Here is a 20164-nt window from a genome sequence, read left to right on the forward strand (position 1 = left end):
CATGAAACAAGATATTTCTCACAACGGTCCCCCAAAATTGGATCCCCCTGACATTGGGTGGCAAGGACCTTAATGTCTTGTCCAGATTCCATGTCTTTCCTGCCATTTGGGGGTTTTTAACAACTCCCTTGATTTTTCATTTAATTGCTTTGGTTTGGTAAGCTTGGACTAGAGTACTCTGATCTATCCTTCCTAATTTGAGGTTCTTTCTACTTCACCATTTTGATTCCTGTCAAACATTGCAGTGTTTGTTTTAAATAGAGTTATAACACACCCTAATCTTAAAGTGTATACTATGATGATTTTTTTTTTTAAAGATTTTACTTATTTATTTGACAGAGAGAGATACAGTGAGAGAAGGAACACAAGCAGGGTAAGTGGGAGAAGGAGAAGCAGGCTTCCTGCTGAGCCTGGAGCCTGATGCAGGGCTTGATCCCAGGACCCCAGGATCATGACCTGAACTGAAGGCAGGTGCTTAATGACTGAGCCATCCAGACACCCCACTGTGATGAATTTTTACATTTGTACACAACTGAACAGCCAGATCAAATTATGGAATGCTAGCCATTACCAGCCAACCTAATGATACATGTAATGATTACATGTCTGGTTACACATTCTTGACAACTATTTAGAGCTATTTAAACTATTTAAACTTACTAAGATTAAGTTTAGAATGAGTGAGTATACCACTATAGTGTCCATGATACAAAATGAAAGAAAGTTGCATGGGACACCTGGGTGGCTCAGTTGGTTAAGCTGCTGCCTTCGTCTCAGGTCATGATCCCAGCGTCCTGGGATCAAGTCCCACATCGGGCTCCTTGCTCAGCGGGAGCCTGCTTCTCCCTCTGCCTCTGCCTGCCACTCTGTCTGCCTGTGCTCACTCTGACAAATAAATAAATAAAATCTTAAAAAAAAAAAAAAGAAAGAAAGTTGCACAATCCCGTCACAGTTTAGAATTAGAAAAGTCAGGATGACAGATTTGCTATAATATTGCTATCTCTGCATGCTCTTTCTAGAGCCATCTATGTAGAAACACCATGAAAAAAGTATTTTTAATGTTAAACATGTTTTAATATGCAAATTAAAACAAAATATTAAAGCCTCTGTGTTAGCCACACTTTATCACTCATCTCCCTCCATCAGAGTCAGTTTCAGGGTTCAACATGCTATTCTCTAAATTCTCCTGGGTGTCCATCATGGTTATTTTATTTTATTTTAAGATTTTATTTATTTATTTGACAGACAAAGAGGCAGGCAGAGAGAGAGGAAGGGAAGCAGGCTCGCCACCGAGCAGAGAGCCAGATGAGGTGCTCTATCCCAGGACCCTGGGATCATGACCTGGATGGAAGGCAGAGGCTTTAACCCACTGAGCCACCCAGGCACCCCAACCAAGATTATTTTAGATCCACAGAGTCACCTAAACCCACATAGTAGTCAAGTCCCTGAAGAGCTACAGCTACAACTTATTTCTTTTACATATTGTCTCATGCTTCCTATTCCTGCCCCAGTTTATACTGTTAAAGAGAGGTATTTGGTAAAGTTTATATCGTTGTGTGTGTGTAACATTAAAAACATCTGAAATTATAGGCAAACCTAGGACTACTCTCTAGGTTTTGCTTTTCTTCATTTTTAGTGAATTTAAGTATACATCACACATGATCATCCCTGGCTTTTTGGTTTTGACATTCCAAAATGGAGCACAGGCTCACATTTGGGGTTGAGGCTCTTCTTCGCCTTTGTTCAAACCAACAAACTGGGCTTTGTCTTTGCACAGTTATTCAGAGCTCTAAATAGTGTCAAGAATGTGTAACCAGACATGTTATTGCCCAAAGTGCCCTTTTTCAGACCCCATGTTAACTAAGAGCATTCCCCTCATTTCTCACATTTGCCAGGCTTATTAGTTTCTCAAGCTTGCTAGCCCAAAAGCTCAGTACTATCTGTATTTAGGACAGCATCTATGTGGCTGGAATTCAGCAAATGTAGAAAAATAAAGATAATTACTTGTAGAGCAAGTTCAAGAGTTCCTTAATATAATATCAAGTATTTCCACTTGTCAAGTGACAGAATCTTTTACATAGAGGCAGCCTAACACAGGAGAGTAGAACAAGATAGACATCATCTAGGCTTCTCTGCATAAAGTGGTGTGACCCTGAGTAAGTCAGTACCTTCACCTAAATCTGACATTCTCTGCAAAATGCCAATGGTTGTAAAGCTATATCATTCCAAGGCTGTGATGAGGATCAGAGGAAAGAGTGAGCAGGAACACACTTTGTTAACTAGTAAATGTCCTGCAATCTTTGCAACTGCTTTACTTACGGAGAAGCAGTAGTTTCACGCTTCTCAGGGACCAGTGAACTCACAGCCTTGAACAGGCAGTGTACGTCCTCTGTTCCAGCCCTTCTCTGGTAGTCTGAGGGTCCTTCTTGGACCCCACTGGGAGACCTCAGGAGGTTACCCATAAGGTAAGTCTTGAGCAAATGATAACAAATGATGTCTTGAGAAGTGATAGATGATCTACATTTCTCCATGATGTCTCCTGTACTAGAGCCTGTTACTGGAACTTGAAATACCCACCTTCAAACCTTCCCATCTCATAATTTGGCAAAGCCTTTTTGGAGAGAGTTTGACAAAATATACCAAGAACTTTACAAATGTTCAGTCTTTGATTTTGCAATTCTACTCCTAGGAATTTATCTTAAGGAAATATTAGCATGTGTGATATTTAAAACAGTGACTGATTAGAAATAATTTAACTACCTACCACCACAAGATTAAATAAATTATATTACAGTCAATACAGCTACTAAAAATTAGATTATAAGAGAATATTTAATGATGTTGAAATGTGCATAACATATGAAGTGAAAAGAAGCAGGTCACCAAACTGCACTATTCTGATTGTATTAAACACACCTGCCCACACACCTGCACATCTGGTTTTTAATCCTGGATTTGTTACTTTCTAAAGCTGCAGTCATGACCAAATTACTTAATGTTTTTGCATTTTAGTTTTCTGATCGATGACATGGGGACAACAAAAGTACTTGCTACACAGGGTCACATGAGGCCGAAATAATACAGATAAAGTGCTGTGTACAGTGCCTGGCGCTGGTGAACACCCAATAAGTAGTGGCCAGTAGCAGTAGCAGTGGGAGAGCCCTGCATTCTGCTGCACTCTCCCCCTGTGACATCAGCACAGGCAGAGGGTCTTTCTGATTTGTGGCTGTCTTCTTGCAGAGTACAGAAGGGAAGTTGGGAGGGGGAAGTTGAGGACCCAGGGGCCAGAGCTGGAGGGTACCCTCTTCCCATCTGGCTGGATCAGCCCTGCCAAGAGTCCTGTGCCCTGAGTGGGGAGAAGTGATATTCTTTTGTATCCTGATAAAATCCTCATGAGAAAAAAAGGTCCCCCTCTTTAAGTTTTTTGACATATGATGTTCAGAGTAGCCCCATGCCAGCTGCTGGAGGAACAACATATTCTAATTTCCTGACTTGTACATAGTAAAGTTGCATTGTATTGACAGAGCCTTGCATTTAATTTCCTTAGCTTTTTAGACACAAACAAAGCATTCCTAACCAGAGATTGGAAATAAAAGGGAATAACTGCACAATGGAATACACATGCTGATTTGAATATGTCATTGCATCTCTTAAATACTCATTAAAATAAATGCATGTAACAATGGAAATATTTTTGCTTCCAAAGACATGCAGCAGCAATATAATCATATTTAGAAAGTATAAAGAAAGTCATCCTTTTTTTTTTTTTAAAGATTTTATTTATTTATTTGACAGACAGAGATCACAAGTAGGCAGAGAGGGAGGCAGAGAGAGAGGGGGAAGCAGGCTCCCTGCTGAGCAGAAAGCCCGATTCGATTCGGGGCTCAATCCCAAGACCCTGGGATCATGACCTGAGCCGAAGGCAGAGGCTTTAACCCACTGAGCCACCCAGGTGCCCTGAGAAAGTCATCCTTTTTTTAACCCATGCCACACTATATTCCCTTATTTATATTATTATGTCAAGGAATTCTGTCAAACTTAGCAAAAGACAGCATCCTTTCAAAAAATTAAACAAACATGCTTAACTTTCAATTTAAAAAAAAAAGAAGCTATTTCTAGCAACACAGTGGGGGAAAGTCACAAAGAATAGTTCAAAGCCAGTAAGACACTACTTAAAAACATTTAGCTTATTTACAAATATCCCAACCAAACTGGGGATTACTCTATCCTGAAAAATATTCCTTCTGGCTTTCCAACAAGCAAAATTCATTTCTATTTGGACAGTTTCCTCTTTAGTTTTTTCCTGTCTTTTTTCACCTATCATTTGTTATATATTTGTAAAGATGTCTAAGAAATTTGCTTACAGTCTAACTTAAGGATAATTCTTTATGGTGATTTGCAAATTGAAGTCATTCATTATAGAGTCAGTCTATCTGAAAATTACAGTGCAAATAAAAGCAACTTGTAGCTAATGGTTAGAGGAAATTTTTGTGTGATTTTTAAATTTTATGGGTTTTACACAGTGCTACGAAATCAGCGTGTGCTTAATAAATACATGTTAGATAAGTAATGGGATGGCAAGAGAGAAGGTGAAGAAGTCATAGCAAAAACTATCAAACCACCACTTTTCTAAGCTATCCATGTGCTAAAATGGAAACCACTACATTAGGGTCAGAAAGAATAATGGTCTTTAACTTCTATAAGAAGCATTGAATGGTTAAATTACTGTTACAGGTTGAATTGTGCCCTCCCAAAGATATGCTGAATCCCTAAACCCCAGTACCTCAGAATGTGTCCTTATTTGGAAGCAGGGTTGTTGAAGATATAATTAGTTAGGATACAGTTATATTGGAGTAGGATGGACCCTTAATCCAGTATGACTGGAGTCCTTACAAGAAGATGGTCATTTAAAGACACAGACAAAGAAAATGCTATCTGATTGGAGCCATGCAACTGTGAGCCAAGGAACACAAAAATTGCCAGCAGACTACCAGAAGTCAGGAAGAGGCAAGGAAGGACTGACTCTCCTACAGGTTTCAGAAGGAGCATTGCCTATCAACACCCTGACTTAAGACTTCTGGCCCCCAGATTGTGAGAAAATACATTTCTGTTGTTTTAAGCCACCCAGTTTGTGGTACTCTGTTAGGGAAGCCCTAGAAAACTAATCCAATCACTTTATTTCATTTTCTTTTACAAGGTCAGTTTATATTTTTTAATTCATAAAATCAGGCATGTTTGTAGAAGGAATTTGTAGAACCACATGTCTTTGAAGAAGGAAAAAATATCATTCAGTTTTGCTGGCCAAAAGGTATCAAAATCTGATGCATTTCTCCCCAATTTTATCTCTGAATAGTTTTTAGCTTTCATGCAGCTATGACTATAATCTCATACCAACTTATAGTGATATTTTCAATTAGCCCAATAACATACATTTCTATATTATTACAAACTTTTGGTAAACATCTTTGAAGTTTGTCAATATAAACAGTGTTGCCCAGATTATTTTTGGGCAACTTTATTTTATTATTCTACTATTTTCATTTTTTTTTCATTCTTTTGGATCTGACTCTAAAAATTAAAAATGACCATCTCATCAATTCTCTCTATATTCTGTTGTGAGAGAAATAGGAGGTAGATTATTTAGGATTATTTAGTAAAAAAACAGGCCATCAAACAGACCCTAATAGACCGTGGTCATAATTAAGACAGGAATTCTCAGATCTATATATAAGAGGTAGTATGAGAATGAAGCATTTGATAATTAGTGAACCGGTTAGTGACTACTTAGTCTTATGACACCAGGCTGTGACAGTATAGACTCTGGTAGAACCAGAATCTTATTTCCTGATTCCCACTCCTGCATTATTTTCACTTAGTTCATGGCCATGATTTAAAAACGCCTTAAGAGCTGCTTCGTTTTGAGCTCAGAAAAATCTAACAGGTATCTGTATCATGTGATCATAGAACTCTTGGTTCTAAGTATACTTTAGCTTATGATTTGCAAACTTTTTGGAAATCTTATCTTCATAAACTGTTACTCATATTCCCCATTCAAAAAACAAAGAAAAGCAGAACCTGTGGGATGGCAGGGAGGGCCAGGCAACAAGCTCAGCAAGTCCTATTACCAACTCCCTAGTCCTCCCTTAGGATCCAGGCAGCCCCCTGAACTGCCTCCAGGGAACCCTAGAGCTCACGGGATTACCTTTTCTAAAAGAGAACACATCATCTAGTTTTTCCTCTACTCTGTGTGTAAAATGGCTAGGGAGAAAGGGAGTTTCTTAAGGTCTGTTGTGTGTAAAGAATTAAGTTATGGAAAACAGCTTTTCAATTTTTCCTAGGCCTAGTTCTCTCTTCTGAATGACTGTTTTGTTCCAAGTTCCTGGAAATTTCAAAATGGCTGTTGACATTTACAAGTTGGCTTATGATGGGGCCATATCCAGAGTATTCTCTCTTCAATTCCTCTTGCCATCTTTAGTGCTCCACTTCCTCTGTATTTTCTCCTCTCTATATAACTGAAAAGCTAAATTATGAATTCTAAAGATCATTTTTATGTAGCACTTCTCCACAAGTACTATTATAAATTTGAATACATGAAGGCAGCTAAATAATGGTAAGTTCGAATGCAATAAAAGATGTATTTCTGTGAGAATAAGTGGTCTTTCCTTTTTGTGACTCTGAGTTGCATTTCTGGGAGTGATAAAGACTTTTTGCTGATCCAGACACATTTACACTTTCTTGATCAACTCTCCGTCTTCCCAACACCAGGGTCCCCACTCCCAACTGACCTCATGGAGCTGCCCATAGCCAAGAATTAGGACAATTCCAGGTGATCCATGTTGGTCATGGCTGGCCTCTTGATCTGGTCCTGATGATATTTTCTACATTAGTTCACCACTAAATATAGAATATACATAGACAAGAAGATAAAGATGACAATTACATTTAGTCAAAAGAATAGAAAAGCCCCTCAAATTATGAAATTCATAAATATGACATTTATAGTTCATAGTTTATCATTGGTAAGGCACCACTTAACCTTTTATTATAGAGCGTATTTTAGAAGATTTTGAGAGTGGAATCATTATAACCAACTGAGAACTGCAAATCAATAGGACTGGCCAACTTGCATATCACCAATGGAGACTTGTGGTTCATTCATTTTTAAAAGGGATAAGTTTGATTATGATTGAACTCCTCTTCAGTGGAGGTTCTGATGCATATTGGCCAATATCTGATATATCATATTCAAACTCATGATACTATTTCAGTTGTAAGATACTAAATGGCTGAACATAAGAGAGGTCCATTGGTCTAGTCACTTCCTGAGATTTCACTGTACAGGCTTATGTAATCAAATATAAATAAAAGTCTGTTATCTCTTCAGCTAGCAGGCCTACCTTGGCCTTCCATTGGTAGAGCCTGATTTTGCTCAACCAACCATCTTTCAAAACCAGACATGTTCGACAACTATTTAACGTCCCTGTCTGGCTTCTCCCAACCACTTCCTATGGCTCGCATCTTGATTTCTAAAGCTAGGGCTATCTCTGACCTCATTTTGAGGACCCTTGAGGATTTTGTAGGTAAAGGACTTTTCACAGAGGAGCTTGATTGAAGTAATGCTTACACGCAAAATACAAACTTACAAAAAGGATAAGTTAAGAGAACAGTAATCCCCTTCATAAAACATTTCAAATACTTTTCTATAAAGATCAAGTTCCTCTGCGTTTAAAATACTGTTCTGTTTTTTAAAAATACGTTTACTGAAAACTTTTCCATGAACACATAAAGAGGAATCTACATTTTCTTTTTCTAGCGGAGCTAGGTACATTTAGCCCAGTTACCCAGAGTGAAAACCTGCTCATTAACAAACTTCTCATTGGCTCATCTCCATGTTTCACTTTTCCTTCTCTTTCACTGGGGCTTCCTGCAATCATCTCTTAAATAAATTACCTGCACCAAATCTTTGTGTCAGGATCTCCTTTTGGGAAGTTTGAGCTAAGATAACTTCCTCATCACAGAAGTGACAACATGGACAGCGGTGATAGCTAGGGTAGGATATCTGTCTTGCCTCTGGTCTGCTTCTTCTTTTGTTCCCCGTTTGATCTTCTTCTGCAACCCATGCCTTCCAGCCTATTGTACACTAGAGTACTTGCTTCCTTTTAATTCAACTGATCAAAAGAGATTCTTATTCTCTGTACCAGTGCTCAAAGATGGCTTTTAAAGGGCTGAGCTTTGCTGACAAATCTATAGCATCCACATGTTCATGAACTTCCATTGCTCACAACAACCCCTTTACACTCTGGCTAAGAGGTATGAGCAGTTGTAGGACTGAGGCCTGGGTTATATAAATGAGAGAATCTAAGGTCCTAAGAGGATCTTTCAATCATTTCCATCCAACTCTCTAACCTCACATGCTAGAAAACTGAGGAGCAGAGAGGATAAGTGTTCGCTTAACGCCTTGTCCATCAGAGAAGAGGAACTCAGATCTCTGACTCCTAAACCAGACTTCTCCCTTTCTGAGATTTTCCTAAACACATTCCACCATTGCTTCCTTTGCTTGAATCAATTCCCACTGTTTACCACTACTTCCATCATTTATTTCCAGGTCCTCACTGACCCTGAGCCCTTAAGTTATATTCATGCAGTCCAGTTTCACAGATTTGCTACCCTCCTTGCCTTGCCTCATACTGAGGTTAAAAAATCCTCACCAGTATTTTTGCAACAAAGAAAAGACTAGGAAATAAGTAAAGTGATGTACAGGGGGTTGTCATTGATGACTTCTTGCATAATTGAGCTCCCCTTGGGATTTCTGTCACTGGGTGAGATAACTGGTGACTGGCGCACTGTACCCTGGGAAGATGGACACATATCCCACAGCCTGCTGAACACATAAGCATCTAACCTGCCATTGGAGCTCTTGAAAGCCAAGGCTAGGCTGTTCCTTCCTTGATCTGATAGATAATCTGGCTTCTGTTTTTAACTCCACATTACCCGTGCCTCAGCTTAGTCTCCTGGTCCCACCTACCCTGGCTAGATTTATCTCTCAGGGTTCTCTGAATGAGTTATCTGACCCAGTAGGACAGTTTCCTCATTTCCAACTTCATTGTTTGCTAAGCAAGCTATCTTTTCCTCCAGGCTAAAATGCTAAATTAGCATTTATTTTCCAGATTATTATCTTGATTACCTTTTGGAGTGGGTTTGTGTTCTCAAATAGATTCTTAAGGTCAAGGGCCATGACTTAAGTCTACTTCCTGATATGTATTGCACATGACTTGTTATGGACTGAATATTTGTGTTCCCCATGTATTGAAACCCTAAGCCTCAGTGTGGCTGAATTTGGAGATGGGGCCTCTAAGGAAATAATTAAGGCTAAAATTCAAAAGGTCATAAAGGTGGGGCCCTGATAGAATAGGGTAGGTGTCCTTAGAAGATGAGATACCAGATGGCTTTTTTCCCTCCTCTCTCTATAGTGGCACTGAGGAAAACCCATGTGAGGACAATAGTGAGAAGGTGGCCACCTGCAAGCCAGGGAGACAGCTTTCACCAGAAACCAGATCAGCTAGAACATTGATCTTGGATTTTTAGCCTCCAGAACTGCAAGAAAATAAATCTCTGTTATTTAAGCCACATAGTCTATGGGATTTTATTATGGCAGTCTGAGATAACATAGAGCTTTTGATTGAGAAAATGGTCCTTAACCTTGGATCTCAAGCAGAGTTACAAGCTGGACAGGTGTCACTGGTTCTGCGTGAAAAGTTAACTAACTTCCTAGAGGGTCCAAAACAAAACCCTCCTTTGTCACCACCACTCAAGAACTCATATCCTTTCCTCTGTGCCTGACAGTATCCTCCCAAGTATGAACAAAGCTCTGGGCCACAAGCAAATCTTTTACCCCCTTGTCTACATTGACTCTGGCATCCCATCAGATGCTGAGTCTTAAGAGAGCCTACTGCCCGAAGACCTTGTATCTCCTTTCTCCAGGCCTCCAGGCCTGATTCCTCTGGCCTGTGCTTTTGAGATGGCCTCTTCATGGCTCTTCTAACGTCTAATCTTCATCTCATAGACAGAAGAGGAAACAGAGGCTCAAAATTTAAACATGTTCAAGGGTGCACAACTAATAGTAGAATTAGGTTCAAACCTAGTTCAGTTTTGCCCCAAATCTAGCCTACTTTCCACTAGGACTATTTAACGTCCTATACAGCTAGAATTTAAAATGTTCTGCCTTTAACTATAGATACTTTTGAGACTGTCTTAAACCCATTATCAAATTGTAAGTTCTTTGAGAGTATGTGGCTTCATCTTCCTTTTATCTAGGGCAATGACTAAGTCAGTGTCTTGTGCTGGGTAAGGTACTTCAAGAAAATGTCCTAAATTGAAAATTTGAACTGTCACAATGGTGACATGGGCAATAGCAGTTTAGGAGAGATTCAGAGAAAGCTTGTAGGAGAAAGAAGAGTTGGTTTCTGAGTTGAGCTTGAGGTAATAGAGAATCTGGCCAGGCAGAGAAGAAGGGGGTGGTGTGAGTTGGGCCTCAATATCATGAGTGAACCTGTGGTGGGTGCGTGGCTTGGTGGGGGAAGTAGGGACTGCATTTCTGCATTGGGTTCAGTTGTGCACACCAAGCAAGTCAATTAACTTCTTTAAACACTGGTTTCTTAATGTGTAAAGTGTGAAAAATAAGAGTACCTATCATTTGGGGTTAATGTGAAGAATAATGAGATAGGGGCGCCTGGGCGGCTCAGTTGGTTAAGCCTCTGCCTTCGGCTCAGGTCCTTATTCTGGGGTCCTAGGATCGAGCCCCACCTTGGACTCTCTGCTCAGCGGGGAAACTGCTTCTCACTCTCTCTCTACCTGCCTATCTGCCTAGTTGTGATCTCTCTCGAATAAATAAATAAAATCTTAAAAAAAAAAGAATAATGAGATAATGTACATAAAGAACTTAGCACGTTGTTTGGACCTAATATGTGTTATCTATTATTAATAATAAATACTATTAAAATACTATTAGTAGTAATATGGTCTGAAGTTTCAAATGCTCAACAATCTAGCTCTTTGAGTAAATAATTTACGCCACAGATAATGCCATTGCTGTAACTACATTAAAAAACAAAATCGTTTAAAAGTACTATTAAATTCATAACAACATGTTGGTTACTATGATTTTCCTAATCAAAGGATTCCAGGATTCCCTTAAGAGGGATTCTCATAGTTGAAAATCTTGAAAACCAAACTGTTGAGAGGCAGGAGACTGCTAAACATATTCTGGGTAAAAGACTAACTTGGCTGAATCAGAGTCTTGGATTTTCGGAGTAGGCTGACCTATTGAGAATCCCTGTTCTACTTCCAGGCTGTGCTTTTAAGGCCTTTAGGCACATTCCTTATCTTCCAGTACTTTGGTTTCCTTATCCTTAAAATGTGGGAACTAATACACAAGGGCCACAAGACAGGTTAAACTGGGTACTGTACATAAAGAAGAACTGGTAGATGATAATGACGGTGATGTTTGTGAAGCCTAATTGTGAAGAGCCTTAGATTTTCATCCTGTAAGGCTCTTGCTCTCCAAGTGTGATCCTTTTAACAGCAACCTTACCCATCATCTGACAACTTGTTAGAAATGCATATTCTCAGGCCTTTCCAAAGTTGCTGGCAGAAGCCTGTTCGTTGATCCTTAATGATCTCTAGGCACAAAACGGAGGGGCTAGCGCGTAGGGCTCCAAACACAGTGCTCACCTACTGAGTGAGGTAAGAAAGGCAGCGCAAGGCAATTACAGGTGCTGGTTTGGGTACTGTTTCCAAGAAAACCTTGGGACCCGGCGGCCAGGTGGTGCTCAACAAATTCCTCACCTACAAGCCTGTCACAAACGTAGCCTGCAAGATAGAAAAAGAAAACCGTGTAGGGAAACCGGAAATGAGGGTCTTAGGGGTACAGAATCTGGTAGTGGAGGAAAGGGATGGGATACGCGGGGGTGAGGAGAAAGGGAGGCCCTTCGTCGCTGGGGGTGGCTACACCCCATCCGCGTCCCTTTAGAGCCCGGGCGCGGTCGGCAGGCGGGGCGGGACGCAGCCCCTCCCGGAGACAAGGGTCCCTCTGCCTCCATGCGTTTGCGGCCAGTGTCCAGGTCACTTCTGCTCCCTTTATTGTTAGTGAGAGATGGGGCGTTTCCTCACCCTCGGCACCTCACCGGGGACGCCCCGGTCCGTCTCATCCCTGCTCTGGCCCTCCCGCGAGCGCCCCGTCGGCCGGCCGCCGCATCCCGGCCGCGGTTCGCCGTGCCCGCCGGCCGGCCATTGTTCGGGCCCCACCCCTGCTGAATATTCACGCTGCACGGGCTGCTCGCCCCGCGCCCTCCCCAGCTGGGCTCGGTTTGGGAGTGCGTTTCCGCTCGTTTTTCCTGCCGGGGAAGGAGAGGGGGAGCTGTTTTCTCTCTCCTCAGAATATATTTTCGGTGTCCCGTTTCTCCTCCCTCGCCGCAGCCGCCGCCGCCGCCGCCGCCGCCCCCCCTCCCTCCCCGCCTCCCTCTCCGCCTCCGCCCCCGCCTCCCGGGTTATCTTTGTCTCGCTGCCTCGCGCTCACTCGCTCAACTCTCGGCGGCGCCGCGGCCCCAAGCTCCGGGCCCGTCCTCCAGGCGCGCGGCGCGGGGCGCGGGCGCCGGGGCCTGAGGCGGCGGGCGACGCCCGGGGGCCTGACGGCCGCCCCGCGCCATGGTGTGAGCGCCGCCGCCGCCGCTCCGCGCACGCTCCGTCCGCTTTCCGCGCGCGGCCCGGGCCGGCCGAGAGCAGCGACCAGCCCGCCGCCGCCGCCGCCCCCGGCCTCGCGAGGCGGAGCCCCGGCCGCCCGCTCCCTTGTGAGGAGAAGCCGTCGGCGGCCTGGCCTGTGAAGGAAATAAATAGAGAAACAGATATATTTATTGGTACTATTTTGTTTGGTGGCAAAAAGGGAAAATGGCGAACGACTCCCCTGCAAAAAGTCTGGTGGACATCGACCTCTCCTCCCTGCGGGTGAGTGGCCACGACGGGCCCCGCCGCGGGCGCGCCGGGAGCGGGGAGCCGGGGCCGCGCCCTGGCCCGCCGGGCGCTCGGGCGCTGCCGCGGGCAGAGCCTCGGGCGCGGCGGCCCCTTTGTCTGCCTGCGTCGGCGTGTGCGGGGCGGCGGGGCGCGACCCTCCGCCGACTCCCCCACCCCGCCGCGCCCCGCGCCCCCCGAGCCCCGGGCGCGGCCTTCGGGCGCTGGGGGACCGCGCGAGACGAAGCCAGCCCCGTTTGCAGTCGCCTTTTCTCTCCAACTGCCCCTCTGTATTTATTCATTGTTGTGCTGCTTTTAAATTCTAACCCCTCCCCTCCTCTTCTCTAGGATCCTGCTGGGATTTTTGAGCTGGTGGAAGTGGTTGGAAATGGCACCTATGGACAAGTCTATAAGGTCGGTGTGAGCCGCCGTCTTTGTTTCCCGTGGCACGTTGAAACTTCTTGTTGGGGGCCGAGGAGAAGGGTGATAAACACGCTGCTGACTGGAGGCCACGCCGCTTGGCCAAAGTTGGGAAAGGGGTTTCGCCTTGTAGTCCCTCTGTTTTTAAACAGGAGTTTATATGCAGGCTGGCCTTAGAAGACCTCACTCATTTCCTGTCCTTGAGATAAGGCAATAAGCTACATTCTTTGGCGTGCACTTTCTTTAAGTAAAATGGGAAAACATTTTTTCATAAGGCAACCTTAATTCTTTCGTTTTCCCCAATTCCGGCCTTCTGAGTTTGTGTGTGTTAATTAAAATTCAGTATAGACAGGCCTGGCCTGTGATTATGCCAAACCACTGTCTTGGTCTTCTTGAAAATGGTCATCGCGTTGCTTCGTTTTAATGTTTGCCAGGTGCTCAAGGTGAGGAGTTCGGTGTTACCTGGGACTGCTTCCTAACTATCATACATGCTGCTGATGGATACGTACATATTTTGGGGAAGCAGGGAGGGGTGTGTGTTTGGGCAGCAGGAGCAGGAAGAATTACAGCATGAGGATTATAAAATCTGAATTCCAGGAATAACCTGTTTGACAGGTGTGTAATTGAAACAGAGATGAGGGAGAGCAAGGAGTCAAGAGGATGCCCAGATTTCACACCCACCCCAGGCCTGTCTCTTTTTTAACACACCCCCCCCCCACACACACACCGGTAAATGAAACTAACAAATCTGGAGACTATGAGTCTGCTCTGAGTAGCTGACACCTGATGTGACTAACAGTGCTGTTCATTCTACTCAGAGCACGTTCTAGATATTCTGAAAGAGCTGTAGGTAATGGAGGCGCAGGCCTTGAAGATTTGAAACGGAATGTTAAATTTCCCGTGTCCTGATTTATTTCTTATTGCTGAACGCTTTCTAAAAGTAATCTTCACTGGGGGTGTTTTCTGGCTGTTCGAATGGGTACAAGGAGCTAGAAAAAAAAATGTTATGAAGCAGGGCTTTGTGGTTCACCATGAATTGTCATTGTCTCATTAAAAACGGAGGGAGGGGGTTGGAAACTGACCGTAGACATTTTCTTAGGCCAAATTAAGTGCGGATCCTATTGTCTCTTTTATGCTTAATGAATAGGGTTTATCTGTCCCTTGAACGCCTCTCTCCCCAGCCCCAACTTCCCCTTGCCTGGGCTGTGTACTGGGCAGTGTACCGGCCTGCGGTCGGAACTTGAGTCAGTATTCTTAGGTGATCTCAAGTGAATTAGCATGTGTTTTGTTGGTTAACTGTTGGGGCTGTGGCCAGATTTTTGAATTTGAAAGGAAGCCCTGTTAACTCAGCCTGCTGGGCTCGACAGAATTTGGAAGCCTTTGGAAAATTTTGGAAAAGATTGTGTTGCAACTCACTGAGTGGCCTGGTAACTGGCTCTAAGATATTCTCCTCAGCCCCAATGTTTGTTTAAGCCCCAGTCGGTTTTTTTCTAACCCAGTTTTTCTGGCCAGATCTAAGTGGTGAGTGTACTCTCCAAGTGAGTTAGCCAAAGCTTGTTTTTGACCTGGTTACACAGTAGTTGGATTGTTTCTATCTTCCTCTGTTGGCATGGATGGATGGGAAGGGGAGTGAAGTGAACTAGAATCCAACAGTCCATTTTTAAACCTTAAGAAAAAGGAAAGAATGAAACCTGAATGAGCTTTAAGTGGCTTTAAGAGGTGGGAGTTCGTTATGGTAACAGTTTAGGCAGGATCATTGTTAAATTTTTCCCCCTCTTCATTTCCTTTGGTTCCATCCTCTCCTTCCCCCAAGCTTTTGAAATAGATTTGCTGAGCGGTACAGTTGGGAAGCATTTGGGATACTGGCAGTGACACAGCTCTCTGACTACAAAGTCTGTACAGTTGAGAAGAAATTCTCAAATTATGCAAACCTAACAAATTAAGAAATCTGTGCAAATGTGGCATACACACACAAAATAGTGCCTGAGATTTTGCTCACCAGCAGTTCTATTTTATTCGGAAAGATCAAGCATATACAAGGAGAGAGAGAGGGTAGATCTCCTAATTTAACAGTTAGTCAGAACATGACTGATCTGGTTTCATCTATAGCCTTTCTCCATTAGTATTTTAAGGTTAAAGCCTAGATACAATTTTACCCATAAATACTTCAGTTTGTATCATTTTTGTTTTTTAGATAATCACAGTGCCATTCTGACCCCTAAAAAGTTAATTCCATAGCATCAAATATTAAGTCTTCAGGTTTTCCTAATTTTTCATAGACGCGTTCTTACTATCAACGATATTTATGAACGGATACTGGGAAGTTCAGTCTTGGTAGTTGGTAGAAATAGGAGAAGCAGTTAATATCTGCATTTGCATCTTCCTTTCAATATCTAATTTCTAAAATGATTTATATTATGCAGAGGAGTTTATTTGGGATTTGTTAGTGTGATTTGCTTGTGGTGGTTTTGGGATTAGATTATTAATACTAGTATTTGTTTATTACTAAACATCCACTAGTGTGAATAGCATCTGAGTTGGGAAAATATTTGTGATAACTTGTTTATAAAGAAGCTTTTTTTCTTAATGTAAATTCAGGTAAAATAATTTCAAGCTGAATAACCTGTAGCCCTAATTTGATTCATTGTTATATCTTTTATTTTCTGTGTTTTCCTATAAACTTTTTATTTTTTAGTGATTGTGGTGGCTTATTTTGAGAATGCTGTATTTCTGTGAGGCAAATGAGTAAAAAGAGGGAGTTTTCTGGGTTTTGTTATGTTTTATGAAAGTGGCCTTTTTGGGGGTGGTTTATAATTTTCTCTGTGACAAAATTGGTAAATCATCTGGGTATAGTTGAACAGTATATAACTATCTGAAAAAATAGTTGAAGCACAGAGTATGTCCTATTTAGGGAAATTTATTTTTTGCATTAGGTTTCTGAGCGATCACTGGGGAGGATACTCATAAATCAAAACTTAAGAAAAATATTGTGAATTTCAGTTTACAGGGTTTCATGCAGAATACCATCTGTTTATAAAAAAGTGTTTATAAGATGATCTTGTGCATGTTAAGTATATTTTAATTATTTTCATCAAAGGGGGACAGTGACTATTTAAAAAACAAAACCACAAAAAATAAGTTTTGTTTTTGTGTTATACTGAGTTTTATTATTTTTAATATTTACTTGACCGTTTTTGTTTTTCCTTGGAGTTACGGTTACCCTGTTATTTTGTATTTTGTGAGCATACAGTGACGTGTTCTAAATGTCTTGACTAGGAGAAGGAAAATCCTACATCTGGAAAGGTACTGCAGGTAGTGAGAGGGGAAGTTAGGGAGTTTAGAATCAGCAGGTGCAGTGTCTGGGATGAGGTCTTGCTCAGAGGAATGATGGCAGCCTTTTTGGAGGGTTGAGCATCTTGACCTTGTCTGATCTTGTCTCTGGAGGAAAGGTAGGCTGTAAACCTTGGAAGTTGAGGAGGAGAGTATTCTGGGCCCAAAGATGGTAACCAGAAGCAACACTGAGAGTTTACTGCTGTTTAGCCATTTAGGGCATGGTGCTAAGGCTGTTCCCCTCATTTACTGAAGAAAAGGGGGAGAGGTATGTGTGACAAAGGCTGAGGGTGACCTTTTTGGGAATGACAGTAGGAGTAAGGAGTAGTGGGCATCTTGGGAGAGATTATTTGCTCATGAGTTAAGGAGGGCTGTCATTCTATGAGCATTGAGAGGTCATTGAAAATTTTGTTGGGTTTGGAGACCCCTGGGAGTAAGAAACTTGATTAGATGATATTAGGGAAAGGAACAGGTAAGATGGTTGGCCTAGGACAATGGTCCAGAAGAGAAGAATGTAAAGGCTGGGACAGGGTAGTAGCAGTGGCAGTAGAGAGGAAGAGTGTTGGGCCGGATTCTTGGGCATTCTGCCTTGGCCTAGGTCAACCTGCTGAAATCAGTCATTCTCTGCAGGTTTTGGTGTGGCCCTTTAAATGGGTACACTGTTTGCCCACTGGATTAGGAGGAGCCTTGGGATCTGTGAAAGTGCTAAAATTACTTTCGATTGCTCAGCAATAAAGTGCTGTATAAATTGTGTGGCTTTTCAAAATCATTAGTGTAGCATTTTGGATCAAACACTTAAAACTTTTGTGAGGGTCTTCTCTAAATGTTATCCCTTAAGTGTAGGATCTCTTTTTAACTGGAGGTAAAGACATCCAGTGGGGCAAAATGCATTTTGAGGAACTAAATGTTTTCATTAGAAGGAGGATTGAATTGCCACTGAGTGGCGTGTACAGACTTGTTCTGAAACAGGTCTTCTTCATGCTGGAAGAATTCTGGACTTGGGTAAGGTGGGAGGAAGCCAACCCCCTTGAACATGTATTGGTGTGTAGCTCTCCTAAAAGTTATCAGCCCCAAATTTCCAAAACTTTTCTATTAAATAAAATCACAAAATAAAAGCTTAACAGCAAATTCAGCCACCAGGTAAAATCCTACTCATGGTGGTTTTAGAATTTCTTATTGCTTGAAACTTTTTAAATAAATGTTCATTTGCATATCTGCAAACTTGTAGTTTGGCCTTTTTTTCTTAACCAGTTTTGGATATATGTATATTTCTACATATTGAGATAATCCAAAAGTATTATCTGTGGGCACTTTTGGTGCAGTGTGTGTGTTTATAGATTTTGTGGGCTGAGACTAGCAGGACAAAGACTTTGAAATAATGCATCCCTGAACAGGTGTTCTAATAAGCCAAGGAATAATCATCTAAGGAGTTTTATTCCCAGGGAACTAAAGATACTATAAACTGGAGATGGATGCTTTAACATTAATTTCATCCATGGTCTTTTATTTTGTTTCTTTATTAGTAAATACTTGGTCATCTGGTTTTGGTCATCTGGTTGTGAACAGCTGCTTAAGCCAAGAGATTACCTGCTCTTTAGGGCATCAGATGTTTTCCATCTCTTGAGTTGTTTTAAGTTTATGATGCCTGTGCTTCTCATCATTAGTATTAGTGCTTTCATTCTTCTATGTTTAATCATTTTAAAAAATTGTTAGACAGCAATAGGATATTTATTTTTTACTTTATTTTATTTTACTTTTCCCCCCACCCCTAACAATAGGATATTTAAATAACTGCACAAGTGTACTGCTTTCAGCCCCACTTTGTCCAGACACTGAAGCACAGCTGTTGACCAGAGGGCAGCCCTAATATGTGATAACCTGCAAGGCTCACTCTCCGTCATATATATGGCTCTATTACAGACATTGTACCCAAGTGCAGACCCCATGACTGTTGACTATATTCGAGGCAAGGGCTTATTCCACAGTAAGTTTTTAAAAATCAAACAGTTCTTATTAGAATTTCTGATAATTTGGGGGCACCTGGGTGGCTCAGTGGGTTAAAGCCTCTGCCTTAGGCTCAGGTCATGATCCCAGGGTCCTGGGATCCAGCCCCGCATAGGCTCTCTGCTCAGCAGGGAGCCTGCTTCCCTTCCTCTCTCTCTGCCTGCCTCTCTGCCTACTTGTGATCTCTGTCTGTCAAATAAATAAATTTAAAAAATCTTAAAAAAAAAAAAAGAATTTCTGATAATTTTAAGGGTGGGAACAATTTTAGGTCACCATCTTACCTTGTGAAATCAGTGCTTTAAAAACTTTCACAGAGGGGTGCCTGGGTGGCTTTGGGTTAAGGCCTCTGCCTTCAGCTCAGGTCGTGATCTTGGGTTCTGGAGTCCAGCACCGCGGCGGGCTCTGCTTGGCGGGGAGCCTGTCCCCCCCGTCTGCCTTTCTGCGTACTTGTGATCTCTGTCTGTCAAATAAATAAATAATTAAAAAAAAAAAACTTTCACAGGTAATGAGTGATGGCAGATCATCTGATTAACTACTTGCAAGTAATTGCTTTGAGTAGTTACTACAAACAGATTTTACATGAATTCAAGTTGGTTTCTTTGTAATACTGGCCTGAATTTCCAGTGTTAAAGTATTAAAATATATTTAATATATAATTTGGGACCAATTTATGATCAAGAGTAGAGATTTCTGAGTGTCTGTTTAGCTTTTGGAAGATTTCGTCGGCAGTTACTTGGCTTTCATAACATGATCACACCAGAGTTGAATCAAGATAAATATTTTGGACATATGGAGGGATGGCTAGGAGGAGAACAGAGAAGCCCAGGTGATGTATTGCCACTGACCAGTGTGGCATCCATATGCTCTTAGGTTTTATAGTGCTATATGACTGTTCACTGGACAGAATATGATACTCTGTTAGGAGGCTGGTTCAGTAATAAAAGTCCACTGGCATTATTCAGAAGAGAAGTGATGTGGGAGGCACTGAGTCGGGAGGCAGTTTTTTCTATAAGAATTTCAAAAGAAAGGACAGATTGATAAGTTTTAGGATTTTTGGAAACCCTGACATCTGTGTGGCATTATGAGGAACTTAGAACTAGGTTGGGGAGACAAGATGCAAAACAACTAACCATGCAGGGCTAGTTTCATGCCACTTCCAGTTCTCACTGTGCTCTTGTGTAAGCTGGGTCCTGGACACTGTTCAGCATGTTGGGTATATGTACAGTGGTGAACGAAACAGGCAGTTTGCTTACCCTCAAGGAAATCAGGAAGGGCAGGGGGATGGACACAAAATGCTAAGCATGTAACATCCACTGTAAATCCAGTAGTCTCTGTCTCCCCAGTTCCTCCGCCCAGCATACTTGAATTCAGTCACAGTATATGCACTTGCGCATGAACTGGCTCAGAC

General features: G+C 42.1%; 1 protein-coding gene and 1 long non-coding RNA gene across 27 annotated transcripts in view; one reads left to right on the plus strand and one right to left on the minus strand.

Annotated features, from left to right (window-relative positions):
* Positions 1-6846: 6846 nt before the first annotated feature.
* Positions 6847-12395, minus strand: LOC116856782. Its single transcript, XR_004380624.1, has 3 exons — positions 12169-12395; positions 11731-11868; positions 6847-6894 (listed from the first exon to the last, which is right to left on the minus strand). It is a non-coding gene; the product is annotated as an uncharacterized LOC116856782 (long non-coding RNA).
* Positions 12396-12816: 421 nt separating this feature from the next.
* The window catches only part of MAP4K4 (mitogen-activated protein kinase kinase kinase kinase 4), a 189414-nt gene continuing 182066 nt past the window's right edge, over positions 12817-20164 (plus strand). For 12 of the 26 annotated variants that reach the window (XM_032840353.1, XM_032840357.1, XM_032840364.1 and 9 more), the window contains exons 1-2: positions 12817-12999; positions 13351-13416. In XM_032840353.1, the coding sequence (XP_032696244.1) occupies positions 12943-12999; positions 13351-13416 (123 nt within the window). In that variant the 5' untranslated portion in view covers positions 12817-12942. The remainder of the gene's footprint in view (positions 13000-13350; positions 13417-20164) is intronic. The other 14 variants (XM_032840366.1, XM_032840368.1, XM_032840373.1 and 11 more) reach the window with 2 other exon arrangements.

The sequence above is a fragment of the Lontra canadensis genome, unplaced genomic scaffold, assembly GCF_010015895.1.
Source record: "Lontra canadensis isolate GAN:19392208 unplaced genomic scaffold, GSC_riverotter_1.0 scaffold112, whole genome shotgun sequence".
In the NCBI taxonomy this organism is placed as follows: Eukaryota; Metazoa; Chordata; class Mammalia; order Carnivora; family Mustelidae; genus Lontra; species Lontra canadensis.